A 24787-nucleotide genomic window follows, 5' to 3' on the forward strand; every position below is an offset into this window, starting at 1 on the left:
AAGGTATGAGTCTGATTTTCAACCTTCATATTGAAAGCAGTTCTTCAAAGTGCTGATGGAAAAAGATACTCCCCTCACTTCCACCCATCCGAATAGCATTCAGACATACAGGGTGGGCCAACATGCCGTGGTGGGTGGCAGGGAACCACCATATCAGCACCACATCAACCACATATCAAGTGCTCCTGCAGTATCAGCTTGAAATAGACTTTGTTTATAAATTACAGTGTGTTCCACAGGCACCACTGAAATGGCTTATTCGACAGGGCTAACATATTTTCACATATAATCCACTACACACAATCTCTTCACTCTGTCAATTATTCTTTTATTTCAACTGAACCTTTGAACAAAGCATCAAAAATATGTGACTGTACAAATCCTTAGTAAGTTCATTATAAATTATAAAACAAAAAAAAATGTAACAAAAAAAGTAAAATGTGTGCAAATACTGTGCAATAAAATGTCACTCTATCACCATAATGAGGAGACAAAGTCTTTCGAATTAAGAAAAGACATACTGCCATCTACTGGCAATTGAAGAAAAAAAACTTTTAATGTAAGTTTATTTGCATTATACAAGACACAGCATTTACATGATTTCAGTTTTATGTATGTTCAGCAATGTTTTGATTGCTAAGTCTAGAGCCCATTTATATTACAGGTCGATAAAACATACAAATTATAGGCTACATATTATACCAAACATATTGAAAAACAACCAACCAACCAAACAATCAAACAAATAAATAGACAATCTCTCTATCTAGAAAAAAAACCCCAGGAAAAATGTGCATGTGAGTGTATTGTCTACATCCTTCCACAGAAATGAGGGAGGTGAGATCTGAGCTTGATAAGATAACAACGTGATAAAGTTCGCGTTTACGGCAGGGCACGAGCGATAATCTGATTGGTGGAAAATAGACCTGCTTAACACGTCATCGTCTTGTCACGAGGAAGAAACAGGAAGCGGTAGAAATGAGTGCGGTGTATGGAGGTGTGGAAGGGTGAGGTTTTGACCAAAAAAAAGTTGAATTATTAACACATTTTAATTTTCGTTTAAGGCAAATGACACTAGACATTTATGGGACACTGTGTGTTGATGTGTAATGCGTTTGGTAAGATTAGTTCTTCAAGTTTGTATCTGTTTACGTCGTCATCTGTTAGACTTACTGAATCCTGTAAGGCTGTTAGGTTAATGCTGGAATAATAATAATAATAATAATAATAATAATAATAATAATAACTTGACTTTTTCTTTGTCAGGGGCGGAACTCACTCCAAAGCAGTGCTGCTCTCCGCTGCAGGGGAGGTCCTCGCTGAGACAGATGGACCCTGCACCAATCACTGGGTAAGGAAGGAAATGCTGTACATTTGTACCTTGTGCCTGCATTCATTCCTACCATATAGGAGCAGTTTGTAGCTATACAGTTACTATGCACAGTTTGTCAGCCCTACTAGCTGAGCACATACACCGATCAGCCATAACATTAAAACCACTGACAAGTGAAGTGAATAACATTGATTATCTAGTTACAATGGCACCTGTCAAGGGGTGGGATATATTAGGCAGCAAGTGAACAGTCAGCTCTCAAAGTTGATGTGTTGGAAGCAGTAAAAATGGGCAAGCGTAAGGATCTAGGTGACTTTGACAAGGGCCGATTTGTGATGGCTAGACGACTGGGACAGAGCATCTCCAAAACGGCAGGTCTTGTGGGGTTTTCCCGGTATGTAGTGATTAGTACCTACCAAAAGTTGTCCAAGGAAGGACAAACGGTGAACAAATGAAAGGGTCATGGGTGCCCAAGGCTCACTGATGCACATGGAGAGCGAAGGCTAGTCCGTCTGGTCCGATCCCAAAGAAGAGAAAGTGTAGCATAAATTGCTGAAAAAGTTAATGCTGGCTATGATGGAAAGGTGTCAGAACACACAGTGCATCACAGCTTGCTGTGTATGGGGCTCTGTAGCCACAGACTGGTCAGTGTGCCCATACTGACGTCTGTCCAATGGAAGAGCAATGGAAGAAGGTGGCCTTGTCTGATGAATCACGTTTTCTTTTACATCATGTGGACAGCCAGGTGCGTGTGCGGCACTTACCTGCTAACGTCTTGGTGCCAGATACCACATCACACTTTCAGAGGTCTTGTGGAGTCCATGCCTTGATGGGTCAGAGCTATTTTGGCGGTATAAGGGGGACTTACACAATATTAAGCAGGTGGTTTTAATGTTATGGCTGATCAGTGTATGACTTAGTTGGCGGACTATTCTCAGCACAGCAGTGTAGCTAATAAAGTGACAATAAGTGTACAGTGGTTTAAAACCCCTACAACACTCATATCATGTTAATCATTTTCTCTGACCTATATACACTACACTACACCCAATGTAGTGTGCCACTTGTCCAGTTAGGAGCCATTAAGAGTGTGTTTCAAACCTTTCCTTACTGAAGTAATCTATGTTCTTTAGTTGGTTGGTGTTGATAAGTGTATCGAGGGCATTAACGATATGGTCCAGAAGGCAAAGATCAGTGCCGGGCTGGATCCCAATACACCCATATATTCTCTGGTGAGTCTGTATTACTATTTGGACAAACCAGTAAGGAGATTGCTTACATTGCTGTAATTTTCCTGAATGGTTAAGACAAAAAAGTGTGTGTTTTTTTATATAGGGCATGTCGCTGAGTGGTGGAGAGCAGAAGGATGCCATTCAGAAACTGATTGATGAGATGATGGAAAAATTTCCTAAACTAAGCCAGAATTATTACATTACCACAGATGCCATTGGTGCCATGGCAACAGCAAGTGGCCATGGTATTGTATCTTACATGTTAGCAGTAATGACCTCATGTAAATAGCAAATAATTAACAAAACTTGTATTCAGCATTATCTAACACACTGAACTTTATATATATATATATATATAAGTTCAGTGTGTTAGATAATGCTAAATGCTATATATATTAGTGTGTGTGTATGTATGTGTAAAATGTGTCTTGGCAAGACAATGAATATGTAGTCTCTTCTTCCCTGCAGGTGGTATAGTACTGATATCAGGAACTGGTTCAAACTGTAAGCTGGTGAACCCTGATGGCACTCAGGTGGGCTGTGGAGGATGGGGTCACATGATGGGAGATGAAGGCTCTGGTAACTATAACTACTTATATACCTTATATCCTTTATAATAGAATCATTACTGTCCTTAATATGTGTATGTTTACTGGAAATTTCTGATTCCCTTTCTCTTTAGCATTTTGGATCTCTCATCTTGCTGTAAAAGCAGTATTTGATGCCAGAGATAACCTGGTCACACCTCCACATGATATCACCTATGTTAAAAAAGCCATGGAGGACTATTTCAAGGTTAGTCGTCATTGTCCTTGTTTTGTGTTCATCAAATAGTTGTTTATGCTGTATGATTGATTCCTTTGTATCCATCTGTAGGTGTCAGATCTGATGGGCATGCTCCCCCACCTGTACAGAAACTTCCAGAAATCATATTTTGCTGGCTTCTGTAGAAAACTGGCTGAAGGTACTGTGAAGAGTGAGGGAAGGAAGATAGCCGATTGCCTCACTCATTCAGAGTGCATAGGCTGCTGTCTGCCTTCACGTATCAAATGTTTTTGTTTTAGGTGCTAATGCAGGTGATGCCTTCTGCCGATACGTGTTTACCCAGGCTGGTAAAGTGCTAGCACAGCACATTGTAGCAGTGCTGCCCAACGTGCACCAGGTTTGATACACTGTGTGTCTCAGTCAGTGAATGAACATTACTATACATGAACTTAACACACACTCTGTTACTCACATTCTGTCTCTGTTTACTCTCCATCTGTCCCTCTCTTTTATACAGGAGCTGTTCTTGGGTGACCTTGGCCTGCCCATTCTGTGTGTTGGATCTGTATGGTTAAGCTGGGAGCTGATGAAAGATGGTGAGTTTGGTTAAAACAGGTCACAAAATTAGCTACCTTCATTGTGTTGTGATGGTAAATATTTGTCTTTGATACATGACAGAAAACCAAAGCAGAAGTCATTTAAATACATTTACATTGATCTTATTTGGCTGACACTTTTATCCAAAGTGATTTACAGCTGAGACGGTATACAGCTGAACTGTTGAGGATTCGGGGCTTTGCTTAAGGACCCAACAATGGCTGCTTGGCAATGCAGGGATTTGAATTCACAACCTTCCAATCAGTATCAATCAGCAAGTCATTCCCTGCCCCTCCACCATAACTGTTGCTTTGACACTTATTTTCCACTAGTGTTGGCACCAAATGGAGTCTAATAATTGATTAGTTTACCAAAGTTTACCTGGATAAAATTATCCAATTTTTTTATTGTTCATTAGTGAACAATAATCCACAAAACCATTTATTTGGAATGCAAATGTATTGCATTACATTGTAGATAAGAATTTCAGTGACAAACAATGGGAAAAAGAACAAAATAAGTTATAATATTCCCTGCTGATTATCATGATCATAGCTACTGCATCAACTCTGTTAAAACCGCACTCAGTTGACAAGACACTGGTGAGTCTGTGGTTGCTTTTTCTTGCAGGTTTCACTCAGGTCCTCTCCCAGGCCAAACTGTCTGGTTACAGCGATTTTCAGAAGTATAGCCTTCTCACCCTACGCCAGTCGTCTGCTGTAGGTGGTGCCAAGCTGGGAGCCCAGAATGCAGGTGCCACCTTGCCCCTGGACTACTCCACTAGTGCCAGCGTGTTCTTCAGCCACTCGTTCACTGAGCAGTGATCAACACTAATGAGGACCAATCAAGCTGGAAACACTGCTCCCTGTTTTTATACATATTTGGCCCCAGTGCAGTATAGTACAATCAGAAAAATACCTCGACTTAAACTGGACATTGCTACGTAGTATTTCATGTGATCTGTACACCTCTGTATAATGTCATTCAGTTTACATGGCTCTTCGGCAGCAATCTGGGCATTAACCCAGTGAAAGGGAGAAGGTGAAGTTGCTGGGAGCGCGAGAGTTTATAGTTCTTTACATTAGAATTAGGGTCACTAAATGCAAAAAAACTTTAATTGCTTCCACATTTCCTATTTCCTATTTTGAATATAAAAATGAATGCTGTTCTGAGATGTATCTGTCCCCCGTGCACTAATTGTGAAATAACGTAAAATACTAATTTTAATATTTTTATACAGTATCTAAATGTCTTATCATAAAAATTGCAAGAGCAAGTGTATGAGGCCTAAGACCTGATTAAAAATCTTGATTAAAAAAAGCATTATCATTATTAAAAATCATGATTAAAAAAACAAAATGGTCTGTTCTTGTCCAATTTTAACTGAAAACATCTGTTAAAACATCAAGTCTTACTGTATCCCCCAAATTAATGGCATTTTTTTATTACCGTCCTGCTCAGTAGAAAAATGAATATTTCAATAGCAAATATAGACAGAAAAACTTGCAAATGGCAGAATGGAAACACATTGTAAGTGGTGTAGGTGCAAAAAGTGGTCAAACTTCTTTTTTTATTTTTTTTTTTTCCCCCCACCATAATTATATTCATTATTTGGAGGCATAACATTTTTTTTCAGTTTATTAGCTACCATTAACTAATGATATTGAATTCATAACTTGTGTAACTTAGGGATACTTAAGATGTAACCTTTTATAGCTTGGTGGACAACAATCAAATGTCGCTTAAGGATCCTACGAAGGCCACACACAGAAAGGGGTAGCCATATTGTCGTTTTCTATGGATCTAGAAAATTGACACCCCAATAAAGTCACTGGTTGTAACACAGTTACCCCACTGTGAAAGGTTTGGTTATACACCTGGTAATTACATATGTTAGCTGGGATCTTTCCTAAGGTTTCACCACAAATGAAGCTGAGTAAACAAGAGTTTTTCCTCACCCCTGTCACTTGGCTGACAGGAGTGGAACCCGATGTGGTCTTCTGCTGTTGTAACCAGTGTCTCAAGGTTTGGCATGCTGTGCATTCTGAGATGCTTTTATGCTCACCACAGTTATAAAGAGTGGTTACTGTTTGAGTTACTGTAGCCTTCTTGTCAGCTCAAACCTGTCTGACCATTCTCCTCTGACCTCTCTTATCAATTAGTCATTTCCACTAGCAAAACTGCTAAAAAAATTTTATTTTATTTTTTTGCTGCCACACAAATTTCAACTGGAAAATTGTATTGAAATGAGCAAGTTGAATGAGCAAATGTACAGCTGTTCTTAAAGTGGCTGGTGAGAATATGCCAACCAGCCATAACATTAAAACCACTGACAGGTGACGTGAATAACATTGATTATCTTGTTACAATGGCACCTGCTGTGATATCTCATGTTTTCTTTTACATCGTGTGGACGGCCAGGTGCATATGCTTCGCTTACCTGGAGAAGAGATGGCACCAGGATGCACTATGGGAAGAAAGCAAGCTGGCAGAGGCAGTGTGATGCTCTGGGCAATGCTCTGCTGGGAAACCTTGGGTCCTGGCATTCATGTGGATGTTACTTTGACACGTCCCACCTACCTAAACATGGTTGCTGACCAAGTACACCCCTACATGGCAACGGTATCCCCTAATGGCAGTGGCCTCTTTCAGCAGGATAATGCGCCCTGCCACAGCGCAAAAATTGTTCAGGAATGGTTTGAGGAACATGACAAAGAATTCGAGGTGTTGACTTGGCCTCCAAATTCCCCAGATCTGAAGCCGATCGAGCATCTGTGGGATGTGCTGGACAAACGAGTCTGATCCATGGAGGTTCCACCTTGCAACTTATAGTACTTATGATTAACGTCTTGGTGCCAGATAATACAACCTTCAGAGGTCCTGTCCACGTCTCAGTGGGTCAGAGCTGTTTTGGCAGCACAAGGGGTTTTAATGTTATAGCTGATCTGTGTAGAGTAAATAATAAGCCTGTGTACCCATTAAGGACAACTGTTTTTTTTTTTTTACCTCAAACTTCACAATGATTTTTTTTCCTGCTACTAGATAGTTTAACCAAATTATGTTATTGTTATTAAATACTTTATCATGTGTCAGACACTTCCATTTTGATATATGATCATGATATATAACCATATGCTCATACTCTCTGGTGGCCAAACCTTAATTTGGGATGTCACTATGTATAACAAATTAAAAAAATTAACAAGTAAAACTATATATTTTGTAACTGGGAATACACTGTACAGTCCTAATGTCCAGCTGGAAGACTATAGAGTCACAGACTACTACTATAGTCCAATGCTAGGCTCTGATGCCCCTGGAGGTATTGAAGCAGTCATGTTCACATGGGTACCACAGCAACAAATTCAAGCTGACTGACAGTAAAAGTTCTATGTGAAAACTACAGCTCACTGAAAGCTTCTTATGTTTCAATACAATGCATTCCGTATTTCAGAAATAATAATAGCCTAAAACTCAATGCTCAGCATGTTTCTGAATTACTCAACTGTTTAGAGAGAACATAAGGAAATGCTTTCTGTAAATGACAAAATTCCACAGAATTAAGCCATATCAGAAAAAAACAGAACCGCAGCATGCAGGATTAAGTGTGCTGGCATATGCATATAGTAACATTAGAAACTTGAGTAAAAAAAAAAAGAACTGCATGAAACACAAACGCTCAGCAAAATACCAACATTTTTTACATTTATTTACTTTTTTTCTTCGTTTTGTTTCAAATAACTGCAATCTTGCATGTAAGAATTTCTACTCAAAAAATCAAATAATGTTTTCATGTGAAAACCTCCACAGCTTTTTCTTGCCATTCTACTCAAACTGGCCCATTATCCAGTGAACCACTTTACATCCAGTCACACCCCAAACTGTCCCTCCACACCCACAGTTATGGGGCATGATTATCCCAGCCAGACATAACCTCCCCTGTTTAAAAAAAAAAAAAAAAAAAAAAAAAAAAAAAAAAAAAAAAAATTCAGGCAAGGAGAAAGTAAATACATAATCAGGCACGGACTTCTAAGTGAGAGCTGGGGTGATCTGTCTTCTCGGCTTATCAATAGAAAGAAATAAAACGGCTCTGTTTTGAGTACAATGTTAGGTCGCGATGGCACCTCCTAGAGGCTGCGTCTAAATTCCCTGCCCTTGTTTACATGTAACAAATGGAAAAATAAAAAGCTTATAGATAAACCCTCCTCCCTCCCTCCCCCCCCCCAAAAAACCCCTCACCCTCCTCCTCCAGCCCCTCACAGCTGTGTGTACATATTTATGAGAGCGTATACATGGCCGTGTCAATTCCAGCCAAAAAAAGTCTCTGTATGTGTGTGTGAGAGGGCTCCACTCCAGAGGGTGAGGATGATCCCTAGTATTTCACTCCTGGGACGAACTCCTTGGCTTCGGGGTTTAAGCTGCTCTTGCGCTGAGAAGAGAAAAGAGAGAGAAGACATCATGTCAGATTATAGCACACCTTATATTCCTGTGTGTTTCATAATGGAAGTACTGGACATTATTAATGATTATGGGCTTCATGATCATTTTTATACTGACATTTTTGTTAAGGTATGCGATACATGCTAGAGCCATATGTTTAATATTGGAGTCATCCTTGACCCAACTGGCTCAACTAACAAGAATTTCAAGTTAAGCAAGCAAAGCTAAGCATCTGTGCAGTCAATCCTGTACAAATGACACAAAAATTTGTGTGGTCAATGGCAATCAGGCAAAACTGGGCTTGCCAGGTCTTAAAGCTTACCACAATCTCCTCTGTGTTGCTGTTGCTGTCGCTGACGGACAGACCGTTAAACTGCTGCTGAATCTGTCCCATCCCTGGGGGAAGATCTCTCGCTGGAATAAACCAATCCTGATCCTCTTCATCCAACATTTCCTGGAAACAGCGCTCCAGAAACTCTTGCTCCAACAGCTCCTCCTCTACCTGTGAAAAAGTAAAGAAGGGCCACAATAAGAGAATTGAGAGAGAGAGAGAGAGAGAGAGAGAGAGAGAGAGAGAGACTGTTCCTGACACACAAAAGGATTGGCAGCAAAATCTCCACTCTCACCACTCGCAAGGGTGTGTTTGTTTTTACAAATGAGCATATGTGGGTTAGGATATTGCAGACAGGCCACTGCATGTCAACTCATGGAGCACATAGCTGGTTAAGTAAAACACTATGCTGAAGACAGAAAGTAGGAGAACTAGAGCATAATAGCTCAGTTACAATCACACAGTTGCATCCACCATTACTACACAGACCACCAGACAATGGTGCTTCAGAGTGTGTGTGTGTGTGTGTGTATGCACAGACCTGTCGGTTGTATTCTTCCTCATTTTCCATCCACATGTACTCTGCAAAAGGGTTGACTTCTCCCTCTGCATGCCCATTGGTTACGGAGTCTTTTCCGTCTTTCCCTGGAGCCCCACCCCCCAGCGTCTTTGCTAGATCAGGCCCGTTCAGATCTGTCGGCTCTGTGAAAGAGAGACAGAAAAACAAATCATAAAAACCAACATATTGGGAGTCAAACTTCATAATGAAAAACAATATAAAGATTTTAGAGGACTAACTGCATACATTGCTTCGTTCAAATCCCATGTACTACACTTTGCTGCTACAAAGTTTGGGGGGAGAAAAGAAAAAAAAAAAAAAAAGAGACAAGGCACACACACACACTAAATGTTCTATGATTACAGATGAGTGCACCTGAGCCCCAAATCCAGCTCTCACACACATATGCCAGAACTGGCCATCATTGTTTGGAGAGACACAGGCTGCAAGTTTGTCTGTTCTGCAAAGAGAACTGGAGGCATAGTGTAAAGAAACAGCTATTTTATATTGTGTGTCTCCAGGAATCATGTCATGTTGGTTTTTATTTTGCCATTCCTAACAATCATTTGGGTGTGACATACCAAGTAATTTCTTATAAAATCATTATTGTTGCGTTTACATTTCACCTTCACACAAACACACTATATGGCCAAAAGTTTGTGGACACCAGACCATCACACCCCTATGTGCTTGTTTGCTTGATTTAGTCCCCCTTTGTTGTTATAATAACCTCCCCTCTTCTTGGAAGACTTTCCACTAGATTTTGGAGCATGGCTATGGGGGTTTGTGCTTGTTTAGCCACAAGAGCATTAGTGTTATCAGGCACTGATGTCAAGCAAGGAGCCCTGGTGCGCAGTGAGTGTTCCAGTTCATCCTGAAGGTGTTGAGTGGGGTTGAGGTCAGGGCTCTGTGTAGGCCACACAAGTTCTTCTACCCCTATTCTCTTGCTTTGTGCACAGTAGTGCTGTCATGCAGGAACATGTTTGGGCATCTTAGTTCCAGTGAAGGCAAACTAATGCTACAGCATAGGAAGACATTCTAGACAATTGTGTGCTTCCAATTTGGGGAAGATATGGGTGTGATGGTCAGGTGTCCACATACTTTTGGCCATATAGTACAGATGGGTGACAAGCTGGATTCGTGAATCTGTTATATGAGGGCATGAGTTTGATTTCCTTTCAGCTTCTTATTGGCTGTTTCTCAGCGCTGTGTTTGCAACTAGTCGCAAAGGGGTTCACAACAGATGATTCATAAACAAGAAAATCAAACAGGCTTCAAAATATCGGAGCCTCTGTGACAGCCTGCAGACTGAGAAAATCACAAACCGCTCACGCTACATGGGCAGCCTCTGTGGGAGCACGGTGATGGGCAGTGTAGTCTCTGAGCACCAAAATTAGTCGACAACTGGGAAACCGGGGCCAAAATCATGTAGTCTCCACCAGGCTTAATGGGGAATTAACCACATGTGACAGGTCTCTCTCTCTCTCTCTCACTCACTCACACACTTCTCTCCTGCCCATGTGTCCTGATTTTAGGAGAGACTAAGTACTGCTTGTTGCATTAGCAGACTGGCAAACAGATTAAATAAACCAGAGCAGACAGCATACACAGATAAGGACAAAAGAGGACTGCCAGGATCCCTCAGTGCACACCATGGGGTCAAATCAATTTAGGCTTGTGTGGCCAAAAAACCTACATAATCACCTGGATTTTAGTTAGTGATCCAATATACCGTACCCATACTGTGCCAATATCAACAAAAATCACTGGACTGAATATAAGCAGTATTTTGTGCTGTAATATTTGGAGTTTTCTAAAAACTATAAACAGTTTTGTTTACATATTGATTATTAAGTTGTGATGGCTATGTACTTTTTCCTGTAGAGTAGTTTGTTGGAGCAGTTTAAGTGTTAGATGGCCATCTGAAGTGGAATGCTAGAAAATCACTCACTGTAAAGCTTAATAGTCACCGATACTCAAAGTGATATTGCACACATCTCCAATTTTACTCTTCACCGCTTGTTTGAAGAATCCAGAGGGTAGAATAGTTTCTCACTTTGCAATCCCATGTGCAAACAGTTGCCTATAATTTACATGCAACACCCACCATGTGTTTCCAAGATTTTCTAACTTCAGGAAAATACAGGTCACTGAGACCTGCTAGTCTGGTGCAAGCAGAAGAAAGGACATTTACAGCTTCATTTACAACATCCCTTCGAACCGTATTTGCCTGAGGTTCATCAATTATTAACAAAGATTAGAGCACATGCATGCACAAGCTTACAGCACAGCACAAGTTACATTCGCTAACACAACAATAACTATGAACCGATCAGTAAAATGCAATACTTGGATGGGTTGAATTGCATCAGCTCTGTGCTCATAGCTGCTTTAATGATGATCAATCAATTTGTCTAATAAAAGCAATTACACAAATGCTGTTAGATAAACTAAATGTGCATGCTCCGTGTAGAGCTCCTCTGATCTTTCTTATCAACAACGTGTTTCTGCATGCAGACCTGCCATATTATATGTTTTTTTTTTTTTTTTTTTTTTTTTTGCACCATTCTGTGTAGACTGCTGTATGTGAAAGTTTCAGGGGATCAGCAGTTTCTGAAATACGTAAACCAGCACATCTGGCACCAACAATGATGCAATGGTCAAAGTCATGAAGATCACAATTTCCCCCATTTTAATGTGAACATTAACTGAATACTAACTGACTTGTATCTGCATTCCTGCCACATGATTGGCTGACTGCATAACTGCATGAATGTGCGGACGAATAGGTTTTCCATAAAAGTGGCTAGTAAGTGTGTGTGTATATATATATATAAATTTAAATTGATTTTACATACTTATAGCATTATCGTACCGCATATTTTTCTTCAGTATCGTGCAGCCCTAGTATTTAACAGAGATTGTCAATATGGATACGGGAGTTATGGGGTAACACAAGATGAGAGCTGACTCGTAAATGGTGCCCTAAACCCATTAGCCTCATTTCAGTGACAGAAGCAAAGAGAAAATGTTCACAAGTTCTCAAGGGTCAACGATTTTTAAAAAAGTGGGATAAAGCATCTGTTTACCCAACAATTCAGTGCACAGTTCCACTAGCATTACAACAGTTTCAGTCACTCTCACTAGTAAATACAGATATCAACACTAAACATGGACTGTGTGGAGATTTATGGGCCTACATAGCTATAGATATAGCTTACCTCAGTTTTAGCCTGGCTCCCTTTCATCTTCCATGCATAAGAATTTAAAAAAAGACTAAAAAGAATCTATAGTTTCCGATTAATTTAAACCATAGTAATTTTAAAAAAATAATATAATTTTTCAATGTGATTTTTGCCAAATGTAATTACATCAATATACACACACATTCATACTTACTTTATGTTTATGCCTTACTTTAAATTGTTTAAGTACAGATAATATTACTTCATTATGCAATGTCTTAAGGGGTAAGACTAAACTTTTGGTTACTTTAAGCAAATGATCTAAATGAAAAGGAACTAAACTTTTGGATACTTTAAACAAATGATCTAAATGAAAAGGAACCTCTGGCAATGCTGTAGCTGTCAATACACTAGATAGTGCCCTAAGACACTCTGCACCACTGGGGAAGCAGAATGGTTTTGTGAGCTGAGCAGACTTCATAAAATGGCAGTGTTGCCAGGTCAGTGGGAAACTCTTCATTTTTACTTTGGTAATGCTAGAATTTACAAAGCAGTCTATATGGTTTGCAGGGAACAGATATTGAAGGTTGGGATCATTTGGGCTGCTGGTTTTTACACAGCCATGTTAACTTGCTCAAGTCTCAAGTTGCCTCAGCCTCAGTCACACACATGTATTAACATTTGTACAGGAAGTGGCTTCAATCATGAGTCATGTTTAAATCATTAGTACAGAGCATTTATGATTTTCCATCAAAAACAGTTGAGTCTTATGCGACTCTTTTGCCAGATTATGCTTAGGCTGATTAAGGCATGCAGTTGACAGTACTAACGTGGGGACTATAAACATCACTTAAATGTTAGTTACATTAGTCTAGCTTCAGTGCAAACACATCTTGGTCGTTTGACTACATTTTGGTTAAGAGAGAAAATGTTTTTTTTGTGGCCAATTGATTTCTTTTAAAAGCAGAGAATATTTGCTTTGGCATAAGGAAAGGGCAGAATATAAGGGCAGTGAATAAACAGTAGGAACTCATTTATTTATTCATCTTCAGTAACCACTTTTGTCCGGGTCAGGGTGGATCTGGAGCTTATCCCAGGATCAATGGGTGCAAGGTGAGAATACATCATGGACAGGAAGCCAGGTCCATTGCAGCCAAGCTGCCTTGGGTAAATACTCAATTGTAGATGTGAAGAAACAACATAGATTTGTGTCTGGAATTTCTAACAATAGATGAATCCATTTTCACTTGTCTACTGTTTTGGCTGCAGGCGAATGCTACCTATATGTGCCTACAAAATATATTTTCTAATGAACAGACTTTGCAGTAGCATTTCAGATCCACACAAAATGGTTTCATTAAAATCAGACACAAGGAAGTAAGTGAGGGTTGAGGAGAGGGGGCTTTATTTGATTTATGTTACTTGTGGCTCCTCTCTGTGGCTTTATTTATAAAAGATCTAGATCAAAGAAAATGTGGGTGGATTTATATAGCAGGATATATGCACGTTTAAGACCCGTGGCAAATAGAATGCACTCACATTTAAAATGGTTTATAGGGCTTCAATAAAAGTTAATGTCAATCACAATCTATGACTGAATAATAGCCTAACACAAAGGCTATCAGAACACACACCTATTACAAACTAAGTATGTTTTGCCTTAGGATCAGATCTTCTTTTAAAATAAAAAGAATTCATCATCATACTAACAGAAAGTGTGTATCTAAAATCAATGTGAAGTCTGCAACTCAAAGCCAATCCAGTATTCATCAGCTCATCGGGGGGAGTATTCATCACAGGGATTCATCACAGCTACCAGAACCAAACAGGGAGACAGAAAGAGTCACGATCAATGACTTCATGTGTCAAAGGCAAACTTTCTATTGAATTACAATAAAGAGAGAGGTTTCTCCATATCGTCACTTTCAGTAATAATTTTAAACATGCTTTTTCAAGTTAGGCAAACATGGACAAACATAATAGATTTGTTGGTGAAGTTTTAGTAGAAATACATTGATACAGGCAGTTAACTGGAAATGGGATGTCATTGTTTGTTCCCTAATCAGACTTTTAAACATGAGAGGACATAGCCAAGCAGTTAGCAGCTAATTATTTTTAGGATGCTGCAGCTTGATGTTAATTATGGAAAGTACCACAAAATAAACAAATTATAATTTAAAACCCTCAAAGCTCTGCCTTCAAGTCACTTCCTCAAGTTCCACTACTGCTCTTGACTTCTAAGAGACTGCAGGAAAAAGGAGCATCATTATTGATTTTCCACACTATTGATTATGATCGCGATATAAACATCTAGTGAGCTAGTTAGACAAATTTAGCTAGCTAATATTAAGGCTTTTGCTGGCACTCTGGTTTGAAATTTTCACAGTATGAAAAGTCTAAAAGTGAAATCACACTGTCCCCGTAATAATCAACAAACAAAATGAATAGGAAAATCTATTTTTGCACAAAAGTCTCTTTAATCATCCCTGGATATACATAAAAGAACTAGAAGAGACACTAAGAAAGGCTTTTTCACAAAATCTTTTCCATTGCCAGTATTTATCATGCTTTTGTTATAAGCTGAAAGATTGGCTGCAAAAAAAAAAGACTGCGTGCAGTGTGCTGCTCTGCTTAGGAAAATGACGTCTTGCTCTTCTGTGTGTCTGATAGCCAGTGTGCATGATGAAGTTAAGAAAATGGCAGAAGTGGCAGCAGAAGTAGCAATGTAATGTGGTTACAACTGTTGTGGATTACACAGCCGAAGGGTTTTCAGCGCAGCTGCGTCCCCTGTGCAGAAAAACGGAGGCTGCTTTAGTACGAATATGAGGATGATGAGCCCTGAGGGAAGGGATTGCAAATTTTTGGGGATTTTGACACAAAAGAGGGTGAATAACAGATTATGGAAATTAACAGTGTGAACAAAAATGGGTAGAAGATGTAATGACTAACCACGACACTGTAACAACACTGCTCTAATGACAGTAAGCTAACTTAGATACTCTGAGAACAGCAATTTTTACTTCATTTTAGGCTATAATTTGTTTCCATGTAATTGCTGCTGATATCAAAATATCGTAGGTATTAATCCAACAGGATTGACAACAAAATAGCCTCATTTAAGAAAAGGCTGGGCAATGAGACAATATAATGGTATATAAATGAATAAAGTATGTCACAATACACATTTCTGAGTTTTCACCCTTTATCATTTTAATAGCAGTTACAAACTCCGAAGAGAAGCAGCTGATTTGATCTTCATTTTGTATTGAATCTTTACAGTTGCAAATTTATTAAAATGAAGAGTTATTTTAGTTTTAAAGTAATTTTTGTAGACATTTTTTCATGTTTTTTTAATGCAACATTACTGTTTTGCTGCCAGTTGTTCAGCAAATCTGTATATCACGATACATATAAAGTATCATATGAATGTCTTCAAGTAATGTGCTATGATTTTGTCACATCACACAGCCCTAATTTAAAAAGGCTTCTATTACTGTTGAAGATTACTCCCACAGGAAGTATATGACCAGCCTGACTGCTTGAAGATTAGCTGTCATCTTACAGAAGATCAGATGTGTGAACACGACCTCATTTCCACATTCAGGATGAAGCCACTTTGAGCCTGCGTTAATTGCTTTCCCGGTGCTATTTCCTGGTTTTAGATAGGCTTAAAGCGTGTTTTACTGCTTTTTTAAAACCTTTTTAAAGCCCTTTCACTCTCTTTGGCTGTAATTAAGCTAATATGGGATAAAAGTTTGGTTCTAACAGATCCACCTGGCCTACAACAACAAAACAACAAAGATGGAGCAACATATGCAAATAAATTCTTAAAGGATGAAAGAAGTCTCCCAACTGAAAAACATTTTTGTTACTAGTTCTTTCTCACATAATACTGAACACTGTGCTGTTTATCATTAGTGCAATGTTCATTTCCTGTGCAGGACACCACAAAAGGCAACAAACTTGGGAATTAAATGTATGTGTATACACACATATTGTATATATTTTATTTGGTAAACCATATGATGTTCACCAGTGTGCCTCCTATTGCTTAACCGAGGGAGAAAAAAAGCAAACTGAAGCTTTTTGCCACTCGGGAGGATCTTGTACATTACCAATGAAGCTCATGACATAATACTTCATGTCAATCTGTCAGTTGTACCAGACTGTCTGGCAGGGGAACTTTTGGTCATTAACAATGAGCTTGTTCCTGCCAGGAATCTTTCTCTCTCTGTGCCTGTCAGGACTCATTCACCGATGATGTAAAGATCTATAAAGAGGTGGGTTTGATGGCAACCACCTGGCACACAAACATCCACCCTTCACCTTTCTGCCTGTCTAAAAACATCCATCTCCATAGGGACAGAACTATCATCAGATGAATGGGGAGAAAGGGCAGTGTTCAAAGAATCTTAAAGTTAAAAGTAGCTCTTAAGTGACCTTAAAGACTCCTAAATTTCTGCCCAGGATTTTAGTGCTTTAAAAAACAAACAAACAAAAAAAATTAGGAGTAGTCCAGGCACCAAATCACAAACAATCCTAAAGTGCTGCTGCTGGCCATTTAACAGCATACTCAAGTTCATGGGTTTCATACATTTAATGACAGCAACCTTTAAAGGGTATTGCGTCTATTGTGTAAGAATTTCAGTGACAGGAGTTGTAAAGACATTACCTCAACTATTAAGTAAAATAGTGCGAAAGACCAAAGTTTACTCAACTCTTCATGACTGCAAATAACATCTGCGAGTTTTACATCAAACAATAAATGCCCCTGACTACTAAAAATGAGATCATTGCTGTATAAATAAATGTTGACAGATTTCAGACTAAAGTGGAAAAAACAAATGCTGTGCATTCGTAGTAACTTGGGAAAACTCTTAGTACATTCGTACCTCTTAGTACCTTCGGGCATACATCCTCCGATCACTCACATTCAGTAAACTAAAAGCTTCAGCATTTTTTCATTGCATGTTACGGATGCACAATATATTGTTTGTAAATGGTTACCTCTACAATACTGATATTACCGAAGTCCACCAGCCTCAGGTTCCAGATAAGGTTTCTGTGGGTGCAACTCACAACATTGGTATGATTCATATTAAAAAAAAAACAAAAAAAAAAAAACAACACCAGTCTGTTTTGCAATGTCTTGCACTATAATAAGTCACAATATGTAGCAATATATTTGCAATATGCTGTTTGCAATGTGACAGGCTTCATACAACATGGGATAAATATAAGATAGTTTAGAAAGCATCTTGATTCTCAAGGGGGGAAAACAATACCAGAGAATAAATCTCTAAAATAAATAAAGGGCAATAGAAATTGCATGGATGGGCTGGATTTTGGTTTTCTTAGATAGCAGAGGCACATCGAGCAAGACATTTTTGTTGCAAGACCAATTTTGATACTTTCTTCGAGCACACCAAAATATTTTAAGAAATCAAGAGATCAAGAGATCAACAAATGTGAGCCAGGTCAAATCCATCCTTCATCATGCGTACACTGTCGTGGTCATCAGTATTTCAACGTCAGTATAGAAAGAAAGGAATGTTTCCTTACTTAGTTGAGCACACACACATACACACACAAGGCCTGATGTGACTATTGTATACAAACTACATTAAACTGTCTAACAGTAGCTGAGTGGAGGAGACAGGAGTTGTGGTATTGCCATAAAAACCAATTTGTTTTGTCCAAGTTCCTCTGATAGCTGCAGAAATATCTTTGAGCCATGTAAAAATGTTATATATCATTTGTAAAGCATATACACTATCAGGTGAGGAATTTCCCTGCCAACAAATTCTGGTGTCAGTCAGAGACACTAGCACAGGCTATCAAACATATGCTAATAAGTTTTATTCAGTAAAATGTGTGAGATTCAGCACCTAGGAAATATTGTAGAAAGCATAAAATGCTGTTTTATTCGTTTTTAAACACGGTGTGATGATATGAAGAGTTATTTTTAGGCACTGTGACACTATTCTTGGTATTAAAGTTAAAAAAAAAAAAAAGTATGGCAGAGTGAAAACTAATAAATTATCCTGTTCTGAGTTGCTTCTAACCCACTAAACTACACGATAGTGGTTATGTAAGTAAGAAGCCATTTGCTGCTAGCTGCTGTCCATCTTCTAGTGATGTGCCACTGAAACAGGACGTCGACATGTTCACATATGAACAAACGAAGCTCATGTAGCACTGTATGCTAACGAACCACACAGCGCGTAGGCCAACTGTGAGGAATAAAACAAAATGTCCCCAATATTTAATACCGTAAACACACAGATTCCGCAATCAAAACCACAGTTAGGAGTATTTTTTAATGTCCAAACCATTTGGACGGAACAAGGTTTGGTTTTTCGTCCTGCCTGGTTAAACAAAACAAAACAAAACAAAAACACGTCTCGCCAAAACAAAGAGCACGCTAGGTGGCTAATGTTTGTGTTACAGTGTTTCCTGTCTGAAGGACATTGTTGCCGTTATATGAGACAGTTGTTTGGTAGAAACATTGTTAATCACTAGACGCTTTCTAATGCTGATAGCAGAAATGTGGACCATATTAACGAGCGTTGCATTGAAACTGGGCAAAGCATGAAGCCACAAACAAAAACACGAGAGGGAGAGGCATATTTTATTGGTCTAAAGGTGAACCAACAAAAGGTCGAGGCAAATGAAGTAAAAAAAAAAAAAAAGCGATGGGACGAAATGTGCTGAGGCAAAATCAGAGCAAGTTCGCTCAGAACATGGCCAACAACAAGGGGAATCAAACCTTTTTCTCCCTAAATACCTTCATTACATGCGTGTATCTGTGCGTTAGATATTACGACGTGTAAATGCTACACTTCAGTGTACACCAGCGCGCGCTCCCGCGTGTGTGTGTGTGTGTTTGCACGTCTGTGTTCACGACATTCACTGCTTTTGTAGAGTGCAAAATGCATGAAATATGTCCAAAGATGGAGTTACTGAAGTCCAAGTCAAAGCACGCAAATACTGCACCTAATCAGCTCAGGATTAAAAATAATCATCAAACCCAACACAGCAAAGCAACAAACAAAAGGTTTAAAATTATATACCTGGCATGGCGTTCTCTCTGGTCCGTCAAAATCCACCAAAAAGACTTAATCCCGCACAAAGCGCAGAGGAATAATTCCTTCACTCTCAAGGTAGTTGAGTAGCTAACTGCTGTTGGCTAAATGCATTAGGGACGCGCTGGTCATGTGGTCTGTGCTTAAACAAACATGCAGCCCCCTCCTTCTCCTGACTGCGCATGCGCACCATCGGGCAGGTTTACTAGCGCCCTGGAAAGAAGGCTGAATCCCAAGTGGCTCCCTCTGCTTCCTGTAGCACTACACCTCAGAGATCATCACACAGGCTTCTCCAACACGTGTGCAAATATATTCTCACGTAAATTAAATGAATGCATAAATAATTTCTTCGTATAATAAATTGTGTAGAAATGCATAATTAAATAAAAAATGTTGTCTAATTATGTTTTTACTCCATAAGTGAGCTTTTCAGAAACATTTTTATTTTTTCTATTTATTTCTTCTGCTATATTTCTTCTTCTTTTAAATTTTAATATCAACAAAATGAGAATATCATATACATATAGACAACAGTGTTAACAATATAAACAAATCACACATCATGCAGGACCTGTCATGGTCCTGTGACATTAACACCCTGGTGAAGAAGGCCCATCAGTGTCTTTACCACCTTAGACGCTTAAAGGACTTTAAACTGCCCTGTAAGGTGCTAAGGAACTTTTACACCTGCATCATCGAGAGCATCCTGATGAGAAGCATCACAGTCTGGGTTGGGAACAGCACCCAGCAGGATGGGAAGGCTCTCCGGAGGGTGGTGCGATCAGCTGAGGGCACCATCCACTCTGAGCTCCCTGACCTGCTGTCTATCTACAGCAGACAGTGCTGGACCAAAGCCAGGAAGATAGTGAAGGACTTCAGCCATTTGAACAATGGACTCTTCTCTCTGTTGCGGTCAGGGAAGTGTTTCCACTTCCTGAAGATCAACACAGAGAGAATGAGGTGGAGCTTCGTCCCACAGGCCATTCGCACCCTCAGCCAGGACAACACCTAGGACAACATCTAGAGCTTTGACTTGTTTGCACAACACCTACACCACCTTCATTCCTGCTAATATACACATATTACCCAGTATTTATAAATATTTATTATATATGTTGGCAACTGCTTTACAACTACCTCAGCCTGATACTGCACAGCATTATACTGCACAAACAACTGCACATATCTGCACTTTATTACAAATATAATCAATACTGTTGCTGCCATCTATCTTTTATATCCCTTATATTATATTTTTATATTTTTCCTTTTCTACCTCTGGTTTATGCCAATTCTGTTTTATGTCACGGACAGCAGGAGAAAGCATTTCACTACACGTTGTCCTTCATACTTTTGAGCGCTTCATCAACGATCAGTCAAGAGCCTGTATAGATTTACACACATTTACTTGCGCTCATTTGGGTGATACTTTTATCCACAGCGATTTACAGGGAGACAGAGTAAGGATTGTGGCAGAATAACTGAGCAGTTGAGTAATAAGGGTTTTGGAATGGCCCAAGGCCATAATCACAGAGCCAAAACTTTCCCGCTTTTCACTCACTCGCTGTTGTTTACTTCTGGAACAAAAGTGGGCGTTTTTCATTTCCGCCTTTTCGATGCACGCGACTTCCGGATACGGCTGTCGGAACGAGCCCCCTAGTGGCAGCTGTGCTGAATTGACATTTTGTTCGCAACGAGACTGATAGCAGCAGCAGCAGCATTGTCAGAGCTCCCACAGACACAAACCCTCCAAATGATGCTTGAAGAAAATCAGTGTTAGTGACAATGGTCACAGATTTATTGATATATATGGTCTACATTACATGTGAGATTTAAAAAAAACAAAAAAAAACATGGATAAATATGCTATATGTGTAGTGTGTGCGTGTACAGTAGAAGGTAGCTTTGTGGAGAGCCCAGATGTTGCTTTGCTAACCAGCTAACCACCCAACAAACACAGAACGTTAGCATTTGGCTATTTTTTGGGAACAATTTCATAATGCTCCTACTCTTCTCCCTGTACATCTCCAGTCACCAGTCTGTCAAACTATTGAAATTTGCAGATGATGCCACCCTCATTGGGCTCATTTCTGAGGAGGATGAGTCTGCCTAGAGGTGGGAGATTGACCATGGGGTGACCTGGTGCAGTCAGAACAAACTGGAGCTCAATGCTATTAAAACAGTGGAGATGGTGTTAGACTTCAGGAAGAACCCAGTCCCACCTGCCCCCATCATCCTGTGTGACTTCCCAGTCAATACTGTGGACTCCTTCCGCTTCCTGGGAACCATCATCACCCAGGACCTCAAATGGGTGCTGAACATCAACTCCCTGATTAAAAAAATTGCACCAGCGGATGTACCTCCTGGGGCAGCTAAAGTATAGCTTAGTATAACAGTAAAATACAAGAAATAAAAAGAATATTAATAAGGTAAACAAATATGAGCATAAATATAGAAATATAAAAGATAAGGAAAATAAAATAAAAATAGAGACATTAACTGTACATTAGTGCAGGATGTGCAAAAGTGGGCCAGTGCAAATGCTCACAGTTTGAGGTAAGTAGGTGCAGTACAGCAGTCTGAGTTATGTGTGATAATGTAATGCATATGAAACAGAAAAGTGGGGTTTTTTTGTTACTGTAATGTGTTATGTCCATGGAAGCGGATAAGAGAGGGTGGTGGGTATTGTTGACACAAGGCACGTTGGGTCCATGGATTCATGCCGTTGGTGCCAAATTCTGACCCCACCATCTGTGTGCTTCAGCAGAAATCGAGATTCATCAGACCAGGCTAAGTTTTTCCGGTCTTCAGCTGTCCAGTTTGGGTGAGCCTGTGCCCACTGCAGCCTCAGCTTTCTGTTCTTGGCTGACAGAAGTGGAACCCAACGTGGTTTTCTTCTGTTGTAGCCCATCTGGCTCAAGGTTCAACATGCTGTGAATTCTGAGATGCTTTTCTGCTCACCACAATTGCACAGAGTGGGTATCCGAGTTACTGTAGCCTTTCTGTCAGCTTGAACCAGTCTGGCCATTCTCCGTTGACTTCTCTCATCAACAAGGCGTTTCCATCTGCAGAACTGCCGCTTACTGGATGTTTTTCTTTATTGCACCACTCTGAGTAAACTCTAGAGACTGTTGTGTGTGAAAATCCCAGGAGATCAGCAGCTACAGAAATACACAAACCAGCCCATCTGGCACTAACAATCATGCCAGTTCAAAATAACTGAGATCACATTTTTCCTCATTCTGATGGTTGATATGAACATTACCCGAAGCTGCTGCCCCGTATCTGCCTGATTTTATGCATTGCACTGGTGCCACACAATTGTCTGTATAGATAATTGCATGAATGGGCAGGTGTATAGGTGTTCCTAATAAAGTGTTCAGTGAGTGTATAATGTTAGTCACAGATTGCCTTTAGGCACTATTTTGTATAATTACAAACTAATTCCAGGAACGTTCCGATCATGGTCTCATAACAGGACGTTTGCCATATACTACAAGCTAACGTTCCCACATAACATTCTCTTATGTGAAGTTCTCCAAGTTCACCAAAGGTTGTTTTCAGTGGACTCATTTAGATAAACATTTACATAGAAATTATATGATAGATAGTAATTGGTTTGTATAAAGATGGTTTGGAGACGTTCCCCTAATGTTATAGGTGGAACATTCTCTAAAGCATCCCAAGTTACTGCAAGGTTCCTGAGAGGTTCAAGTCATTTTAAGGTTACCAGAACTTAGGAGAACGTTCTCCAAAACATTGTGGGTTACAAACAGTTACTCGGTTTCACCAGCTGCATCCCTGTTACTAACAAAATGCGTCACTATGAAGTAAATCTGGACCTCAAAACTCTATATTGTCAGTAACTCACCCCCTGTACACATTTTAACTGAAATATAAAGGCCTACTTCCGGTCACGTGGTCGCATGTGCAGCGCTTGTGCTCCCCGCAGCCCGCGTGCGACTCTCTATTGAAAATGAATGACTTCCGTTCTGTAGTCTGTTGTTTATTCTGTATTGTGTCCGTTTCTCGCTTGACAGAAGCCATTGGGCTCTTTCGATGCCATGTTCACGATTTTCGCTCTAAATTAACAAGGTCGACCATCAGAATAAGATTGGTGTAGAAAATAATTTCAGCTAAACAATTATTTGCAGTGATTGTTTTGTTTTTGTCATAAAATCTCCATAAAATTGCATTTGAAACGAAATAGCAAGAGCTCCTTTTATTAGTTTTAGTATTATTCATGATTATTCCAAAGTAATCCAGCGACATGTAACACTGATCTAAACTACACAACTGCTAAATGTTAAGATGTTCAGTGTGTGTTTGTCTTCGTGGCCTGCAGGTGGAGCACTGCGCACACTGCTCTGACACTTCCTCAAAGCCTTCTCTTCCTTTCCTTCTTAGCAGATAACAGTCTCCTCTTACCCTTATCCCTTGTGTTCTGTTCAGGTCAACATCAATCATTAAATTGAAATGTAAAATTGTAATTTTTACTGCAAGCAGAACTATGCAAAAAATGTTTTTAACACAAACTTTTACTTGGATTATTTTATTTATTGAACATGAAAAAAGGACAAATTTACCTTTGATACATCTGCTATCACATTTAGTAGCCGTTTTATCATGGTCAGTATCGTGGTGGTTCCGGAGCCTATCCTGAGAGCACTGGGCGTGAGGCAGGAATACACCCTAGATTGGATTCATTCACCCATACATTGTTCAAGGGACTTTAGCCAGTCCACCTACTGGCATGTTTTTGGGAGGTGGGAGGAAACCAGAGGAAACTCCACACAGACACAAACCTGAGCTCAGGATTTAACCTGAGACCCTGGAGCTGTGCCACCCACTGCACCACTGCGCTTCCATCTGTTTTATTTTTGGGTCATTTGGATGACCGTTGTCCCTGCTAAGAAGTAAACAGAACACAAGCGTCAAACTGTTACAGTGAAAGTTTTGCACTTAGTTTTTTAATAATCTGTCTAACAGAACAAGTTTTTGGGGCTGACAGTGTGGGATCATTCAGTTCTAAATATTTCACAATCATCCCAGGACCAATAATGACAAAACCTAGCATTCATTCTCCGATGTGAACATGCAAGTTCCTTTTATCCAGCTGCCAGCCTCTTTTGCAATAGTGTGCAACAAAGTGTCAGTGTTTAAAAAGTTTGTTTTTCTGTTTAAAACTGGCATACAGAAGTGCAGATATCAAATTGATTCCAGACTACAAGTTTCTAAAGCTTGTGGCCAGTGTACAAAC

At 39.6% G+C, this 24787-nt stretch overlaps 2 protein-coding genes across 2 annotated transcripts; one reads left to right on the forward strand and one right to left on the reverse strand.

The window, feature by feature from the left end:
* The first annotated feature begins 880 nt into the window (after positions 1-880).
* nagk (N-acetylglucosamine kinase) lies at positions 881-5283 on the forward strand. The gene is made up of 10 exons (XM_026936120.3): positions 881-1007; positions 1267-1351; positions 2467-2565; positions 2669-2810; positions 3034-3144; positions 3248-3360; positions 3442-3529; positions 3630-3727; positions 3848-3926; positions 4558-5283. The coding sequence occupies exons 1-10, from the start codon at positions 979-981 to the stop codon at positions 4749-4751; spliced, it is 1038 nt and encodes a 345-aa protein (XP_026791921.3). The 5' UTR covers positions 881-978; the 3' UTR covers positions 4752-5283.
* Positions 5284-7615: 2332 nt separating this feature from the next.
* On the reverse strand, positions 7616-19676 carry LOC113539907 (polyadenylate-binding protein-interacting protein 2B). Its single transcript, XM_026936012.3, has 4 exons — positions 19516-19676; positions 9240-9400; positions 8690-8869; positions 7616-8356 (listed from the first exon to the last, which is right to left on the reverse strand). The coding sequence occupies exons 1-4, from the start codon at positions 19520-19522 to the stop codon at positions 8300-8302; spliced, it is 405 nt and encodes a 134-aa protein (XP_026791813.1). The 5' UTR covers positions 19523-19676; the 3' UTR covers positions 7616-8299.
* Between the last annotated feature and the right edge of the window lie 5111 nt (positions 19677-24787).

This window comes from Pangasianodon hypophthalmus, chromosome 4, assembly GCF_027358585.1.
Source record: "Pangasianodon hypophthalmus isolate fPanHyp1 chromosome 4, fPanHyp1.pri, whole genome shotgun sequence".
NCBI classification, from domain to species: Eukaryota; Metazoa; Chordata; class Actinopteri; order Siluriformes; family Pangasiidae; genus Pangasianodon; species Pangasianodon hypophthalmus.

Coding starts and splice junctions, on each gene's coding strand:
- nagk (XM_026936120.3), top strand. CDS start 979: ATGAGTGCGGTGTATGGAGGTGTGGAAGG. Junction 2,566..2,668: donor ATACACCCATATATTCTCTG/GTGAGTCTGTAT, acceptor TTTTTTATATAG/GGCATGTCGCTGAGTGGTGG. Junction 2,811..3,033: donor GGCAACAGCAAGTGGCCATG/GTATTGTATCTT, acceptor TCTTCCCTGCAG/GTGGTATAGTACTGATATCA.
- LOC113539907 (XM_026936012.3), bottom strand. Junction 8,870..9,239: donor AGGAAGAATACAACCGACAG/GTCTGTGCATAC, acceptor ACTTTTTCACAG/GTAGAGGAGGAGCTGTTGGA. Junction 8,357..8,689: donor GCAACACAGAGGAGATTGTG/GTAAGCTTTAAG, acceptor TTCTCTTCTCAG/CGCAAGAGCAGCTTAAACCC.